This window comes from Charadrius vociferus, unplaced genomic scaffold (genome assembly GCF_000708025.1).
Source record: "Charadrius vociferus isolate BGI_N301 unplaced genomic scaffold, ASM70802v2 scaffold111, whole genome shotgun sequence".
Classification (NCBI taxonomy): Eukaryota; Metazoa; Chordata; class Aves; order Charadriiformes; family Charadriidae; genus Charadrius; species Charadrius vociferus.
In genome coordinates this window covers 5333581-5350227 of record NW_009647046.1, presented here as the reverse complement: position 1 = coordinate 5350227, position 16647 = coordinate 5333581, and the positions used below count along the sequence as shown (strand labels likewise).

The following is a 16647-nucleotide window of genomic DNA, read 5'->3' as shown; positions in this document are numbered from 1 at the left end:
AAGTGATACGTTCTATGCAGTACAATAAGCAGGAGAAGCTAAGCATCCAGCAGTTAGTTCAGTTTTTACCCTGAAACAATGGCCTCAGACCATGCATAGAACATTATCTGGGCCACAAGTCTAAGATTCAATGCCAATAAATTTCAAAGAACAATAAATTTTCTTGACAGCTTGCAAATGTGGGGTAAATGCCATTTAACTTCTGGATTATCGGTGTTGTGGATGGAAAAACTCTGACTGAAAGCAGCTTCCCTTTGTTTAAATCTATCCAGGACTCAGTGTCTAGTGTGGAGAGCCTACAGCGGAAACACACACAGTTTGAAAAAGCCCTGGAAGCTCAGATGGAGAAAATTGATGAGATGGCCTCATTTGCTCAGCAGCTAACGCAGAACAAGCATTATGACTCGGACAACATCACCAACAGATGCCAGGCCGTTCTGAGAAGGTGAAGTCAAACCCTTCCTAAGTCAGCCACCCGTCTCTTTTGCAATGAGACTCTCCCCATGTGACTAATATACCTAAATGCTTAAAGAGAACCGTAAACTGGTTTGCATTTACTCAACTTTGTGCCTTGCACTGTGGTCTTGCCAAAATGGCCTGAGTCTAGGCAATATTTCATTAGGAGGTTTCCAAAATACAGCTAAGTGCAAGGGGAGTGGGATTCAGAAAAATGCAGACTTCCTGTAATTCTGTACCGTGGCCTGGCCTCAGGGACAGTGTTGCTAACAAAAGATAGAGGCCTGCTGTGCCATTGAATACTTCATTACCATTAAATACCATCAAGAAAGGTCATGTGCTACGCAACTGCTTTTTCACTGCCCCAATGGGGTTTATCTTAAAGCCTCCTAAAATTAGCTATTAGGGCATTTGCAATTTTTCTGATCAGATCTTGCTCTTTCATGTGAATTGCCTTATTTCTCCTAGCACATTCCTTATTGTTCATCTTAAACAAATGCTGAAAGTAGAAGCAGTTGTATTCAGTGCTATGGTAGATGAAAAGATATATGCAAAATTTATGAAGAGAGATTGGAGATCCCTTATGATTAAAGTGAAGATGTTAATTTATTAATATGATCAAACTGTCTCATGCCTAAATTAACATGAATAAAGTACTGCAGGTCCACATTTGGAAAAAAGATGAAAGGATGATGTATCTTTGGTTTATCAGTGACAAATACTATCATACTCATAGGCTTTCCATATAAGAAACATGCTGAGCTTTTGTTCTCTTTTGCCCTGAAAGGCAATAATGGTGATTCCTAGAGGTAAATACCATATATGCAGAATTTGTGTGTACTTTAAACATACCTATCTGCTAGTAAACCTTCCTAAAGTGTCCCAAGCATCTTCTCTGACAGTCCAAATCTTGGGAGCCTGCATATTATTGACAGTTCTCTCCTAGAGAATGGAGGGTTAGATCACGTGTGTTTTAGAGATGAAAATTGAAAACCCTTGTCCTACCTAATTCACTCTGGCTTTTACCTCATGCATCTGTCTTCATCTCAGAAAAGAGAAACTGCTGGAGAATTCTGCTGCTCGCAGACATCTGCTAGAGGAGTCAAGGCTTCTGCAGAAGTTGCTGAGGAATTCCTTTGAGGTACAGTTACAGAGGATTCATGGTATTCTGATCTCTTAAAATATATGGCGTTGCATAGATCTGAATCCCTGAAGGGATTTACTGAGAGGAAAATCAAGGAACTGAGTCTGGAATGAGATAATATTGGGAAAGGTGAGGATAAGATTGAAGGGATATTTTTCAGCTTTCAAGTTACAGCTTCCCTCCAGTCACCAGATGAAAGATCTACTGTGCACTGGATGCCAGAAAAATGCGGAAGAAATAGATGCATTAAAAGGGAATGTGCCACCATTTTAAAATTCATGGGAAGAGACGAATTAGTTCTTGTGAGATACTGGCAGTAGATTAGAAATAGGGAGAAAAAAGGGAGATAATTGCCCTTTGTACCCCATGCACCCTCGCGCTTTCTCACTGAGACTACCTCATGGAGACAGCCCCCTTTCCAGGTAATTGCTGGTAAGCAGAGATATAGGAGTGACTTCATTATGAAAGACAGGAGGAGCTTAGGGAAGCAGAACCTCAGCAGGACTACTCATTTGTGTCCCCGCTCACTAGTCCTATGTTTTATACCTATTAGAGGAGAGCCTGGCAGGTTGGAGCTGAAGAAACACTGAAGGTTTTGTCTGCTTCTGTTCTTCCCTCTCCAAAGGTGGCTGCCTGGATCAATGAGAAGAATAGCATTGCCCAGGATGATAGCTGGAAGGATCCAAGCAATCTGCAGACCAAACTGCAGAAGCACCAGACTTTTCAAGCGGAGATCATGGCCAATAGAAATCGTCTGGACTCCATCAAATCTGTGAGAAGTGGGGTTGATGGCAAGGCTGGGCAACTGGCATGAAAAACTCTGCAGATAGTCTGAGTTACAGTGATCTCAAACAAGTGAGGGGGAATCACTGTCCCCTCACTGACATCATTCACGCCGTCTCTGAGGGAACTGTGAAGCTTATTCTTTTAGTCCTTCAAGAACTTTGTGTCCATTGGTTTCTTTCAACTTCTCTCTTATTGCCTAGTGTGAGCTTGCTACCTATATTCACTGTGCATGCAATGGAAAGGAAAAAGATGGGTGTGCTTTCAAGGAAAGATTCAGTCCACTGACTTTAGGATCTTCTCTCCAGGGTGAATGCCACTTTAGAGGTACACGTGTTTCTTTGCAGCAGGGAACCTAGCTGATCGGATGCACAACTTCAACAAGTCAGATAACGTGTATCCACTAAAAAGGATCAAGAAGAGTTTTCAAGAGTTGCCTTCGCAGAGGCATGCTGGTAGGAGAGATACGAGGGAAGTCTGACAAGCTTTGTCAGATACTTGGCAGAAACTGTGATCAGATGATGAGTTTGGAAGGACAGACTGTTACATGTTTATTAACCTTATTTTCAGCACAGTGTTTACTAGCTGTATTTTGCAATAGATAACTAAGCATTAAAGGTAGATTCCCTCCTCAGGCTCACTTGTATTCAGTATTGTAGAACCACACGCACACTTTTTTTTTTTTTTCTTTCAAACCTTTTAGTCCCCCTGTGTGCAGACACAATAGGGGGGTTAAAGGGTGGAGTTGCAATTCTCTCTAAACTAATCTGTTTTTAAAGAGTTGTTTGCTCAATCTCTTTCACATTATGTCTTGAACCCCTGCTTTTTTTTTTGCTGGGAATAGCCTTAATAGTTGCTCCTTAGAAGAAAATTAATATCTGCTGTCCTGGTATAGCACCTTTTTCTTGCTGTGCCTCCTCTTCCCTGTTGCAAAATGTAGAAATCGCTTTCTTAAGCAAACTTGGTCCCAGCTTAAGGATATACCTACAGACTCTTCTATCTGATGAAGGTTGTGCTATGCCCCCTCTACCTCTTCTGCCAACCTGTTAAGAATCTGCAGCTCAGAGATGAGAAATGCAGGTAAATTTTTAATACATAATACAGTGGGACAACAGTACATGGTTAAAAAGGTTTTTATTATATCATACAGTTGTTGACTTTTATGAGACACTTCTCTCAACATGCAAGGGAGGGAATAGAAAAGGACAGGTGGCTTGGCAATCTCAAAGTGATCACAGAATGTGGGGCATCACAGAAAAAACTGAGTGCTTGCAAACTAGGCTCTCTGCCAGCTTTTAGGCAATGTAGGTTTATGTAGGTGTTGCGTAATGAAGATTCTCTTTATCCTTTGTCTTCTAATATTGCCTTCTAGCATTGCAAATCATTTCAGAGGCCAGAAAAACAGGAAAATCAATCTCTGCCCTAGTTTCAATAAGCATTTTGCCTTCATCTGTTTTTTCTTTGTCTCTGTGGCCTCTGTCTCTTATGTCAGGAAGTGATGGCTGCAGCCGGCCCTTTACATAAAAGTGCCGGTAGACTTTGTTTATGGAGGCAAAAGTGATATATTCTGGTACATTCAGCAAAGTAAGAAAACTTTGACTGTTCTCTCTGCTATAGGAAGGGGAGAAGATGCTCCGTGAGAGGCACTATGCCCCTGAAGCCATTCAGTCCAGACTACAAGAAATGGAAGAGCTGTGGGAGGAACTGCTAGCAAGTTGCCAGGATAAACGGGCCAAGCTGCAGGATGCTTACAAGGTAATACAGAGATGCCAGTAGTTGGGTTTTGGTGTCGTTTCCAGAGACAACATGTCTGCCTTGCTACACGTCTCATCTATGAGTATGTCGCTTGATATAATCAGACCTGAATCTTCAAGACCATTAGAGCAAAGAAACTAGTGCGGACTGATTGAATGGAATCAATGGGAGAACTGGAGATGCCTATGGAGGGAAAGGGATTTGTAGGCTGTGTTCACTTCGGCTTTCTGCTGCTGTTTTAAATCGGCATTCTAGAGGGGGATACTAGGGGTAAATGTGTTCACTCGTACATGTCAATTCTCTGCATCTGTATCAATGGCATCTTTTCTCCAACACACTGAGAAAGAAACCCACAGCTGCTTTTCATTCTTCTAGCTCCAGGCACATGACTTCTCTTGACTGAGTTTTGCATTGGCTATCAAACACTCTCTGGGTATAAAATAGACCTCTCCCTTTAAATGGCTTCTTTTTAAGGTACTGTGTCCATCATTTGCATTTGTGCAACACAAGTAAGATTAGCTCTTGATGCTCTCTGCATTTGTTCTTGCAATCACTCTCACTGAATTGTCTTCTTCATTTGGACCACCATCAAAAGTTCACTGAGTGCTGGGAAGCTTCTCTGTGTTTGTGTGTAATTCTTGCTGAAACTGGCCGAGATTTTTATATCATATTGTCTGTCCTAAAGGTTTAAATGACCTTTTCTTCCTGCTTGTCCTAAGGGCCTTCATTTTCAGCGAAGCGTAGAGGATATGGAGAAATGGTTGGAAGATGTGGAAAATGAGTTGAAAGCACCATATAGCAACAATGATCTGGTGGTTTTGAACAGTCATCTGAAGAAACAAGAGGAACTGGAGGAAGATATTGCTGGCCATAGGGACCGGCTACAAGAGCTTGTGGTCACAGCTCAGCAATTCCAGAAGGAGAAGCATTTCCTTGCTGATGAACTAGAAGAGAGAGTGGATCAACTGGTGCAGAGGTGTGCGAGTGCCTGGGCTATGTCCTACCATCTTTTCTTATTTTTATCAGCCTTTTTCTTCCCTTCATATTTTTTTTTCTTTCCTTCCCTACATCATTCTGGAAAACACATTTTTCACTCATTCCTTATTAATCTGCAGTCCTCACTGGGTTCCCTTTATACCTACAGATACAAAAGTCTACGTGATCCTCTACAGGAGAGACGTGGGAGTCTGGAGGCAAGCATACTTCAGTACCAGTTCTTCCGAGATGTTGATGAGGAGTTGGCCTGGGTTCATGAGAAGCTTCCCATGGCTTCCTCCAGGGATTATGGCCAATCCCTGGCAACTGTTCAGAGTCTACAAGAAAAGCACCAGGTAATGTCACGTGAAAACCATTATCAGTTTTTTAGAATCAGAGAGAGAACATGAAATTCAATTTGCCTCTGGCAAACTTAATCTGCTGTGCTTTGGCTGACAGGATTCAAGATGACAGGGATTACTCTTATCCTTGTCTGATAATAACGACAGTTTTTTGAAGGATATGACCATGACTTGGTAACATGTGGGATTTGATGCTGCATATCATTGCGGTGGTGTAGGTACCACACCATATGCCCTTCTGTGGACACATTGGCTCTTTCTGTGAACTAACTTCAAAACCTGGCCTTTGCAATACAAAATAGATTTTACAAACTCTTGTGCGTCCTGTCATAGCTTCTTTGGGTGACAGATGTCCTAACAAATATGCTTTGAAACATTGAAGCAAGCTTACTGCTCAGATGTCTCAGGATGAGCTCCCAGGAAAACGTCTTTCCCCAAAACTCTTTCTACTCTGGAGGGAGGGAGTTAACAGGATATTATGATGACCCTTGGCTGACCTTCATTCCAGCAGTAGCTTTCAAGGTAGCTGCTGAATTTTTTCACAAGGTTCAGATGGGCCATCAGAGAAAGCAGTGCCTGGACGACTGTCATCTCAAATACCAATAAAACAGCAGCTGCCTTCCTAATCATTTTTTTAATAAGGAGCACTGTCTCTTTGCAAACGTGAGGTGGGGAAAAAAAAAATCCTGCTAAAAGTTTCCAGCACCTATTGGTATTTAATGCTTTGGTTTTTAATACTAGCAAGTGACAGCCCATTTAAGTGCCAAGTCAAGTGCTTCTGGGGGAAGTCTGTGCAATCTGCAACAGGGCTGGGAAAGACAGAATATCTTATAAAGTGTATGGGGAGTGTATGTGATACATATACATATAAATAGAGAGACTAAGCCCAAGCATTTGGTGCAATTTGCATGTCTACAAATAAAAATCTGAACTTACAAAAAATTTGAAATGTTCCCAGGGTAAAACATCAAGATTGCTACAGGTAACATACTAAGACAGGGATGAAGTCTCTTAAAAAGTTTATTTACCCTAGGTGTACTCACAATTTAATGAAGAATGGTAAAATATTTTTAAATGCATCTTCCAGAATATTGCTGAGTAAGACCCATGGGTATACTCTGAATGGTTTGCACCTTCTTAATATTCAGTCTAATTCTCATATTTGTAAAAATTCTGTATTTAAGCAAGGTGCAGTTGGTGACTTTGAGATTAGACAGTAAGAACAAAAAGCTTGTTTCATCATGATTAAGAGTATAAATGTTGTTATGTGTGCAACTACTCCTAGAAATTATGAGCTGATTGACATGGTAAGGAAGTAATTAGGTTCGCAGACGAAAAGAATGTTTGAGCTGAATTAATCTGAGAAAATATTTGGAATAACTGAAGCAACAGTGGAGATACTGCTTTAGGCTACAATTATCTTTGTGTTAATTGGCCACATCTCAAAATATTTCAACAAACTGTGAGAATGGGAGATACAGACCATAATACCAGTGCATGATAAAATGCCAATTCTTCCTGCCATTTTGCTTCTTATTCTCCTGGAAGTAGGATTAAAATATAAGCTTTGAATTCTCAAAGAGAATCTCTACACCTCTTTTAAATGTTGGCTTACAGGCAAACAAATGTCAGAGATAACATAACAGTCAAGAATTGAATATACTAGTAGTTCCACCATTTATTGTTTGTCTTAATAAGCCAGATTTGCAAAATTCAGTCCTTGGTTCATTACGACAGAACAGATTGTGTGCCAAATGTATCAATCTAAAAAAAAAAAAAATACTGTCTTGCAAAACTGCATTTACATACAAATATGATATACATATGCACAGCTGTTTGGCTTGGAACAGAGTTTCCCTTTACTCCCCCCCTCCCTTTTTTTTTTTCTTTTAGTTCCTGTTGTTATAAATGAAGTACTGTGAATACATGTTCCTAAATGTTCAACTGCAAACTTCTTCTTCATGCTGCTAGCTTATTATTAATACACAGTACAAGATGTTTTATAATCTTTGCCACTGGATTCCATTCTGCTCGGGTCAGATACGGTGTCATGTTTCAACAACATAGTGGCTGTCTTGAAATTAATAGGGGGAAGTTAAAGGCAAGATTAGAATCGGAGCTCTTTTCCAGCCAAGTCTGATACTTAAGTTGAAAAAGCAGCACCTCTCCTCACAGAGGGTGTCTCTTCTACATCAACACTGCACTGCAGCCTGACTCTGAAACTGCCTGTTTCACAGCTATGAAAATAAACAGAACAATTGTAAAATGGTGGGGTGGGTTTATGCTCAAGGTGTTCAGGCGTAGTTGGCCATGGAATGCATATCCGACCACAGACAAATTGACGGCATGGTCCTTGCCCATCCAGGCAAATATTATACTAGGGGGTATATGGAGGTATGCACATGGTTTTAAAATCTACCAGTCTTCAAAAATTAATTTCAAGTCTTTGAGAACTGGCTCAAGTAGTTTTCTTCTCTCCTAGACTCATTTTAATGCAAGAAACACTGTGTAATAAGGGTGGAAGTGGGTATATTTCAGTGGAATCCTCAGATAAGAGGTTTGTGGTTAGAACCTCTTGCCTCCACACTCCGAGGTGAATACACACCAAGGTCCAAACTTCAGGTCTATATTTGATTTCTATAATCACTCCTTCACGCCAAAAAAATCCTCCACTCCACTTTGAGCATGCACTCAGACTTTGCACCTCTGATCCATCTTTGTGTACATAAAAGTGATTTATAATGGAACTACGTGACTACGTTATCTGGTATAAAAATCTCCATAGCTTTTATTTTTGATCTGTCATTTTACTCTTTACTCTTTCCAGAATTTGGAGAATGAGATAAGCAGTCGGGATGCTTTGACCAAAGCAGTGCTCAGTACAGGGCAGAAACTGGTAAGGGGAGGCCATTCAGCCTCTCGCAAGATTACGGAGCATCTGAAGGAGCTTGAGACTTCTGTAGAAACCTTGAAGGCAGAGGCTCAAGAGAGGAGACAGCGGCTCATGCAGTCATATGAGGCTCATCTGTTCCTGAATGAGGTAAGGATGGTTCATGAGAGATTGGTCTGTCTTTGTTTAAAAGAACCAATACCTATATTGTTGAATGGATGCAAGTGCTGAGATAGGAGCAGAATTCATATTCTCCTGATTTTTCATATCTGGTAAACATGGATGCAGTGGAGAAATAACAGGTTTTTTTCCAAGTAACTGAAGTGAGGGATAAACATGTAACCTTAATTCCAGGTTCTGGGTACACATTTTTTTGAACGGTGTCTGCTAGATTGCATTACAGGAAGGCACCTGAGCTGCTTTCTGTTTTCACTTATGTGTCTCTGGGCACCACTGCTTTCCAGTTTTCTTTGTCTTGACCTAAATCACAGCTGTGTTCATGCTCATCCCTGTATTTTATACAGCTACTGGAGGTGGAGGCATGGCTGGCAGAGAGGAGCTTCATTCTGGAGACCTCTGATTATGGGAAGAATGAAGAATCCACACAAGCTTTACTCCGTAAGCTTGAAGCTACCAAGCTGGACATGGATGGTTTCAGGCCCCGGATCGAGAAAGTACAGGAGACAGGTGCCAGCTTAATAAACAAAGACAGCCCAGAGAGGTAGGAAAGTGAAAATAGACTTCTGTTCCAGGTCTAACAGAGATGCCTAGAGAAGGCAAATATGGAAAAGTTCAACCTTCAGTGGCTGTTTGATGGCTTGTTCAGAAATATGATTTCAGGGAACATCAATCCCTCCTTCACCACCATCGCACACACTCAGCCCCCCAAAAGTTTGGTGATTGTTTTAATATTTTCATGACTGTTGTTTTTTAACAACAGGCCAATTAATACAGATCAGCGTCTTTGTCCATTGTCTATTCCCAGGAACTATCAGCTAGTTCTCATTTACCATAAAGCTTCAAAAAGCACTGGGCTTGGGAAAGGAAACTGACGTTCTTGACAATTCACTGTTTTTCATTACCAGTTTGCTTTTCTATCTGGGGAGAAGGAAGTGAAAAGAGCAGCCACTCATATGAAATACTTTAATTTCCTGAACTAGCTGGTTTTAACGGCTTGGTGTATCTCACTCTGTGATGTCATCTGGTTTCTTCTGTATTTTGAAGGTGTTGCAAATTCAACCTGTCAGAATGTTCAAAAAGAACAGTAAAACGAAGACATACCTTCTGATTCTTGTTCTTTGCAGTCCAGCCATACTTTCAAAGCTCCAGGGGATCCTAGCAGACTATCAGTCTCTCCTACAGAAGGCTGACACACAGAGAAAACGCCTGCAAGAACAATTCCAGCTCTATCAGTTTGAAAGAGAATTCCAGCTGGTGGACGCATGGCTTTCCAGTAAACAGTCTGTAGCAGAGTCAGATGACTATGGGCAGGACTTAGATGATGTTGAGGTAAAAGAAAATAAAAGGTATTGTACGTATTGTGTGGCAAAGCAGAAATATATTTGCTGCAATTTTTGTGTAGCTGCTGACAGTGAAGCATGTTGCAGTGACAAAAACTAAGCAAACCAGTTCTCTCTGCAGCAGGAACTCAGACTGGTTTCTGTCTGCTTACACAGGGCTCTCTGAGGTAGCATCTTCCAACAGAAAAAGTAGGTGCATCAGAAAGATAGCTTTTTGGGGGATAAGATGAGGTCAGCACGCTTCACTGCTGGACCTGATTATAAATTTGACTGGGCCTAAAATATTTGACATGAGCAAGGCCATGGTCTTGTAACATTTTCAGTGGAAAACACTGGGATGCAGTGTTCACACCTCTAGCTGCTGATTTCAAGGATAAATTTCTGCTCAGGGCATACAGTGCAGAGAGGTACAATTCATAGCGTTCACTCCTCAACAACTGCTGCATATGTGGACAGCCTAACAGGTTATGTTTCTTAGCTTTTGATCTGGGCAGCGTCTGTTTGTCAGGACGTGGGTGATTTTTCTCTGTGATGTAAGATGTTAAATGATCAAGACAATGGATGCCTTCTTCTGACTTCATATCATCTGGGTTTATCAAGTGATTTGCACTTGTAGGCTGCAATACATAGCTTTTGCATTATACAGTACAGAGAAAGTGATTCCTTCTGCCTCTCTCATAGAGGTAGGCAGAAATTCTTATATCTAAGTCTGTCCCCATTTATCCCACAGGTGCTGGAGAAAAAGTTTAAAGATTTTGTAAATGAGGTGAAACCTCTGGGACATTCCAAAATTGTCTCCTTAAATGAGTTAGCATCTAAACTAGAGAAGGAGGGCCACGGCAAGATGGACGTTATCCAGAAGAGAACAAAGCAAATCAATGAGACGTGGGAGAAACTATGCCATGCCATCCAGGCAAGGACAGAGGTAGGAAATACATGAAAAATGGGGAATTGAATTCCCTGCAGTTTCCCATGTCCTTTCTTTCCCAAACCAGTGCATTGCTCATGTTGAAACACAAGGTTTATAAGAGCAGTGGATATATTCTGTTCTATTCTTTCTTTTCCATTTCCCTTTATAGCCACTGCTTACCCTACTGCTCCTAGAAAGGCTTATACTTGAAAGATATTTATCAGCCTGGAGTAATTCTGTTTTCCTTAATTCACTGCTAGCTCTGGTTTCTTGAAAAACTAAGCCAATCTAATGGTTTACCACCACTAACAGGAGGCTGGATCTGGCACTCCTTGGGCTCTTTATTGAACTTCTTCAGCTTATTAAATAAGCTGAAAATGCTCCAGACTTTTTTGCTGAGTTAGTTACTTGAAGAGGTATGGGAGAGAAGGTGATAGAGGACACAGAGCCAAACCCCCTACCTTTTGGCAGCAGTTAGCTGTTAAATCAGCTCATCCATTCTCGTGAAACTGCAGTCACAGATGTGTTTGGAAAAGCAGAGAGGACACACAGATCTCAACATTTTTGTTTGCTTTAAGCAGAATGTAAAATATCAGATGTCCTCAAATCTTTTTCACTACCGTCACATACACATTTTGCTTATGAAGTAGCTCAAGCCCACTATTGTCTGTTAGCAGTAGTAAATGCATGATAATTGTTAATATGTAGTTTGAATGTAAAATAATATTAGAACATTTTTTAATCCTTTCATTTCAGAAAAGCTAATTTTCACTTAACTCCTCTTATTTTCACTGTGTGCAGTGTAGGCCTCTGTTCCAAACAAGTTTTTTAGGACACTTTCTGTGGTTGAGAGAGCTACCTTTAAAGGGCTATTCATGCTTTTCATCTTGATCATTCGTTTCACGTAGGGATAAATTACTCTCTGGAGTAATTCTTTCCATTCCAAATCTGATTCTTTCCATTGACAAAGAGAACTTAGGGAAATTAGGTTAGCTTGAACACCTCACTTTCAGGTGACTTAGTTGGGAAGGTGTTTCACTCCTGCTCGTGTTCAGTCTGTACTGCATTAGGACGTATTGGGGTTGCCCTTTTTTTGTGCTGCAGACATGATATATAGTATTACCATTAAATTGTTTCTTCATTCCAGAATCTAAGGGCAGCCCGGCAAGTGCACCAGTACGATCATGATGTGGATGAAGTAAAGGGTTGGATGCAGGAGAAAGAGGCAGTGGTGGATATAGAAGATTATGGATACGATCTTCCAGGTGTACAGACACTTCTCAGCCAGCTTGAGGGAGTAGAGGTAAGGGGATCCGTCATGAAGCAGTGGCAGAAAAGCATAAATGGCAAAAAAAAAAAGGGGAGACTGATGCTAGATTTGAAAACCTCTCAAGTACCTTGTTTGCAGGCCAACAAAAGACAAATTTATTGCACCCTGAAATATTCTTTGCTGTTCACAGAAGGAGGCCTTTTCCTCCTATTTTTGACATTGTGGTATTATATCATCAATGCTTTTGCTTCTAAGGATGAGCTTGTCTTTTAAAATCTATTCCAAATTGTTATTACAATTACAAAGGTGTCATTTGAACTACAAGAGTCTTCAGCTCCATGCTTATCAAAATAATCAGTGTGTCACATCTAAAGAAGCTTTTTTGATGTTTGACGATGAATATTAAAAGGCATTAGGAGGAAACTGAGAGGAAAAGCCTTGACAGAGTCATATTTCCAGCCTCTGTGCAGCCAGCAGCTAGAAAATATATGAACCATCTTTAAAATCTGCTTTTGATAGATGTAAGCAGTAACTTGTTATAACAATCCATTCTGTCTCTATTCCAGAGAGATCTAGGAGCCATCATGAAAGAGCTGGAACGGATTCGGGGAGAGGCTTGGCACCTCAGCCGCACATACCCTCAAGTCAAGGAAAACATTATGGAGAGACTCACAGATGTGGATGAGTGCTGGGAAAACCTGGACAAGAAGTTTCTGGAGAGGAAGGCAAGACTGAACCAGGCAGAACAAGTCCAGCTCTACTTCAATGACTGCAGGGAGCTGATGTATGTGTTGGCCCCTTGAGTTTGGCAGTGGGCCTTCTTTCTTGTCTTTCCCATGTAGGATTTTCTAAATTACACCTGCCAGTTATTTGACTCCTGTCCCAGATGCTCTGCAGCTTCCGTGCAAATCTCATTGAATAAATACATGGCATCTTCGCAGCAGCACTTCACAGAATTTACCATACATCAGAGGTGACCATGCCACTCAACTTAAGCACAGTGTGCATGACAAACACACATTTTTAGGCTACTTCCTAGACATTCTTGGAGAATTCAGTCGCTCTAGGTAGATTTGGTAGTCTCACAATTCCAATTGAAAATACTGTTGATTCTGTTGGAAGATGGGTGAGTCTGTGCTAGATAGTCAAGTAATTGGTACACCTGTACAGACACCAGTGCCCGTTTTTCTCAGAGCCAAAACAACTACATTAACGATAACCTTCTAGAATAGGTTAGCACTTGCTCAAGTGCTAAAAGTGTTTCACACACATGTATTTAATGTCATTGGCCATATCCACACACTCTTCTGTCTATTCTTATTAGGGGTCAGTTTTTTGTAAGAATTCAATTGCTGAGAAATTCCGTGATTTTGTTTTCCTTTTTTAATCTGAACTAGAACAAAATGCTGAATGTTTAAATCATCTACAAAGTATACTTTTTTAAAAAAATACATTGAGCTAAGCGTCTCATTTTGTTCAAATCAATCATGCCAAAGTATCTCTAAGCAGAGTTCTAATATAGAATTTGAAATAAATAATGGAAATATGCTATACCCAAAGTGGCAGACTAACATTAAAATATTATATTTTATCATTTTAATGTCATTTTCATCAAAATTGGTAAATTTTTGATGGAATACGGACATTTTTAGTGCAGTGTAGTTAATGAAAGAGTTAATCCATGACAGGAGTAGAAATACAAAGCCAATGAAGTGGTTACCACTGACTATTGGACATTTACTATGCTAGGGGATAGATCCTGAGCTCAGGTAAATCAAGATGCATTCATTTATGCCAGTTGAGGCTCATGCAGTAGAAAATTTTCTTTAAAAAGTACCTATCAATATGCTTCTTTGCATGAGTGCTCTGTATGCATATGAAGTACTTTCATGCATGTTGATTAGATGGGCATCTGAAAGCCTCTGTGTCCCTGTACCATTTGTAAAGGTACTGCGAATGTGTGCAGCCTAGGCACTTGCGGTTACGGTTCTTTATGAGGATTTGAATGCACAATACTTCAGTCTGTATAGATGCTCCAGCTGCCTTTCTATGTATAGAAACAGCACTGGGAATGTTACATCAGGTTATAAAAATCCACAGATGCATGAGTGAAACTTCTTCAATGTATTTGTATACTCATATATTTCGTGAGCAAATAGAAGTCTGTATGGATGTGTCCTTGGACATGAGATATGTGCATTCCTGAGTATCCAACAGATGCAGAATCCTTCTGGTTTTATTCTTTTGACTCTGTTCTGTAGGGCTTGGGCAAATGAGATGCATGCACTAGTGATATCTGAGGAACTGGCAAATGATGTCCTGGGAGCTGAACTGCTTATCAAGCGTCATGAGGAATACAAGCGTGAGATAGAGAAGCAGTGGCTAAAATATGAAGAAATGCAGCGGGCAGGAGGTGACCTGTTGAAGAATGGACATTTCATGTCTGTGGAGGTGTGTTGATGAGTTAAATATTTTACAAACAAGAGTGAACAAAGAAGGCATTAAATAGGCAGGAGTTGCAGCTTTGTTTCTCTTTCAAACAGAACTAAACAGGACAATCAGGTTCTTCCTCTACTATTAAAAGCTGCAGAATTCATGTGACATGTAGAAAAAGAAAATGCCTTTTAAAGTTCTTACTCCTCTAAAAACTGATTTTGAAGCTGACCGTAAAAGAATAGTCCCTGGATTGATTACTGCTCAGGGCGGAGGAGTAGGGAGGTATTGCTATTCCACAGAAAAGATGTGCCACATAAATGAGATTTTAGCATTTGACTGCACAAGACCTAGGATAAGATATATCACAATGCAATCAACTATAGGATGGAGTGATGTCCCTGAGTACACCAGAATATATCTAGTTCTTCAGAAATGTTATAGAGCCAAAGGAGCAAGAATGTTTAAATATCTGTGATCCTATTATCTATGTACCTTTAGACTTTGACCTTTGCGGTGGTCCTAAGTTTGTCTTGATACTGTCAGTAGATCCAGAGATCACACCATCAAAAACATCTTCAGAATTTGTGCAAGATTACAATACGTCTGTTGCAGAAAGAATTAGAGAACTTCCTACAGTGTAAGGCTGTCCATTGTTGCGTTGCCATAAATGGATGTATTTTTTTAATCTTCTGGTTCTCACTACTTGTATAATACAAATTACCTGGGTATAAAGTTTCATCACAGCAAAGCATGTAGCAGAATATTGGACATACAGTATGTGGAATATACATATAATTATAAGCTATAGTCTAAATGGATTCAAGTAAGAAAAATGAGGACTCAGACATCCTTTCTAAACTATGTTAACACCACAAAGTTATCTAGAGGTCATCTTCTGGACCATGAGGACAGATTAAATGCTAATTGGCTGTCATGTAAAAATCTGATTGGATTTTTCAACTCCTGGCATTGCAAATGTTATTTTTCTAGATTGAAGAAAAACTGTTAGAGCTGTCAGAGCTGATGAAGAAGGTAAAGGAGAGCTGGGACATGAGGAAAGAGTTATATGAAGAAAACTGGGAAATTCAATTGCTCCGCAGAGAGCTAGAACAAGCAGAAGCATGGCTGGCTGCCAAGGAGAGCTTTCTTTCAGATCCTAGCTATGGGGTGAGTAACAACAGTGCAATGCTATGGAAATGTCTCTTAGTGTATACAGAGTGCTTGGAGCAGGTATCAGCTTAGGCCTGAAGTTAATCACAATCTAAACAGTAATGCACCCTTGAGATAACAAAGGGCAGGAGCTCTGTCCTCTTACAGAAGGGAGCCCAGGGCAGTTGCTCCATTTTACATGATGGTGGGCTCCAGGAGATGGTGGCTTCCAGGGGGTGGTAGAAGACTGGGAAGAATTCCAGATCATTTTTTCACACAATAAGATAACTTGCAGAACGTTCAACCTTCACTGTCATGCTGAGAGCCTGTTTTGAAAGGAAAAAGGGTTTTCCCCCACCTTGTGTTGGGCAGTAGAATGTTTTGCACAGAAGGCTTGATAGCCAGCTTGTAAATTCCTATTTAAACACCAGCATCCATAGTTTTGTTATTTTCTTGTTATTGACTGTCTTCTGATAGTTTATAAGATGGGAAAACAATGTCATAAACTCAGGTATTGACAACTAAGCAGAGACCAAGACAGAGGTTCAAGATGCATGTGTTGTAGGCAGGAATAAACTCTGTGTCTAGCACAAGCTGGAATCCAAGTACCTAATCTGTATGTAAACAGTTATAGTTGGAAGCCATGGTACCACATGGCTTCACAGAAAAAAGGAAGGTTGTTATTTCATGTACAGCAGACAGACTGCAAGCTACAAACCTTTTTTTCTTTAAGTGCAAATTAAAATTTTTTCACACACTACTGGGGGTTTAGACATTCGATTACAAAAAATTCAGAATCATCATTTGGCTAAATAGAATGGGTAAATCTGAAAATCTTAGGCATAATCTCTTCTGATGGACTTGATTTTGGACTTCTGTGTCTGATAATATTTCCATTTAGGATTCAGTGTCTGAAGTAGAGGAATTGCTGAAGAAACACCATGATTTTGAGAAGATGCTTGCAGCTCAGGAAGAGAAATTTGCTCAGCTCAGCAGG

The 16647-nt window shown here is 40.3% G+C and overlaps 1 protein-coding gene across 1 annotated transcript in view; it reads left to right on the top strand.

The window, feature by feature from the left end:
• Positions 1 to 16647, top strand: part of SPTBN5 (spectrin, beta, non-erythrocytic 5) — a gene marked incomplete at its 5' end in the record, with an annotated part of 90096 nt that overhangs the window by 66809 nt on the left and 6640 nt on the right. The window contains 15 exons of the mRNA XM_009895729.1: positions 273 to 445; positions 1507 to 1597; positions 2226 to 2372; positions 4001 to 4138; positions 4858 to 5114; positions 5283 to 5469; positions 8303 to 8515; positions 8890 to 9086; positions 9670 to 9874; positions 10616 to 10810; positions 11943 to 12098; positions 12632 to 12849; positions 14327 to 14516; positions 15492 to 15668; positions 16552 to 16647. The exon at positions 16552 to 16647 is cut by the window's right edge and continues 1 nt beyond it. Of these exons, the coding sequence (XP_009894031.1) occupies positions 273 to 445; positions 1507 to 1597; positions 2226 to 2372; positions 4001 to 4138; positions 4858 to 5114; positions 5283 to 5469; positions 8303 to 8515; positions 8890 to 9086; positions 9670 to 9874; positions 10616 to 10810; positions 11943 to 12098; positions 12632 to 12849; positions 14327 to 14516; positions 15492 to 15668; positions 16552 to 16647 (2640 nt within the window). The remainder of the gene's footprint in view (positions 1 to 272; positions 446 to 1506; positions 1598 to 2225; positions 2373 to 4000; positions 4139 to 4857; positions 5115 to 5282; positions 5470 to 8302; positions 8516 to 8889; positions 9087 to 9669; positions 9875 to 10615; positions 10811 to 11942; positions 12099 to 12631; positions 12850 to 14326; positions 14517 to 15491; positions 15669 to 16551) is intronic.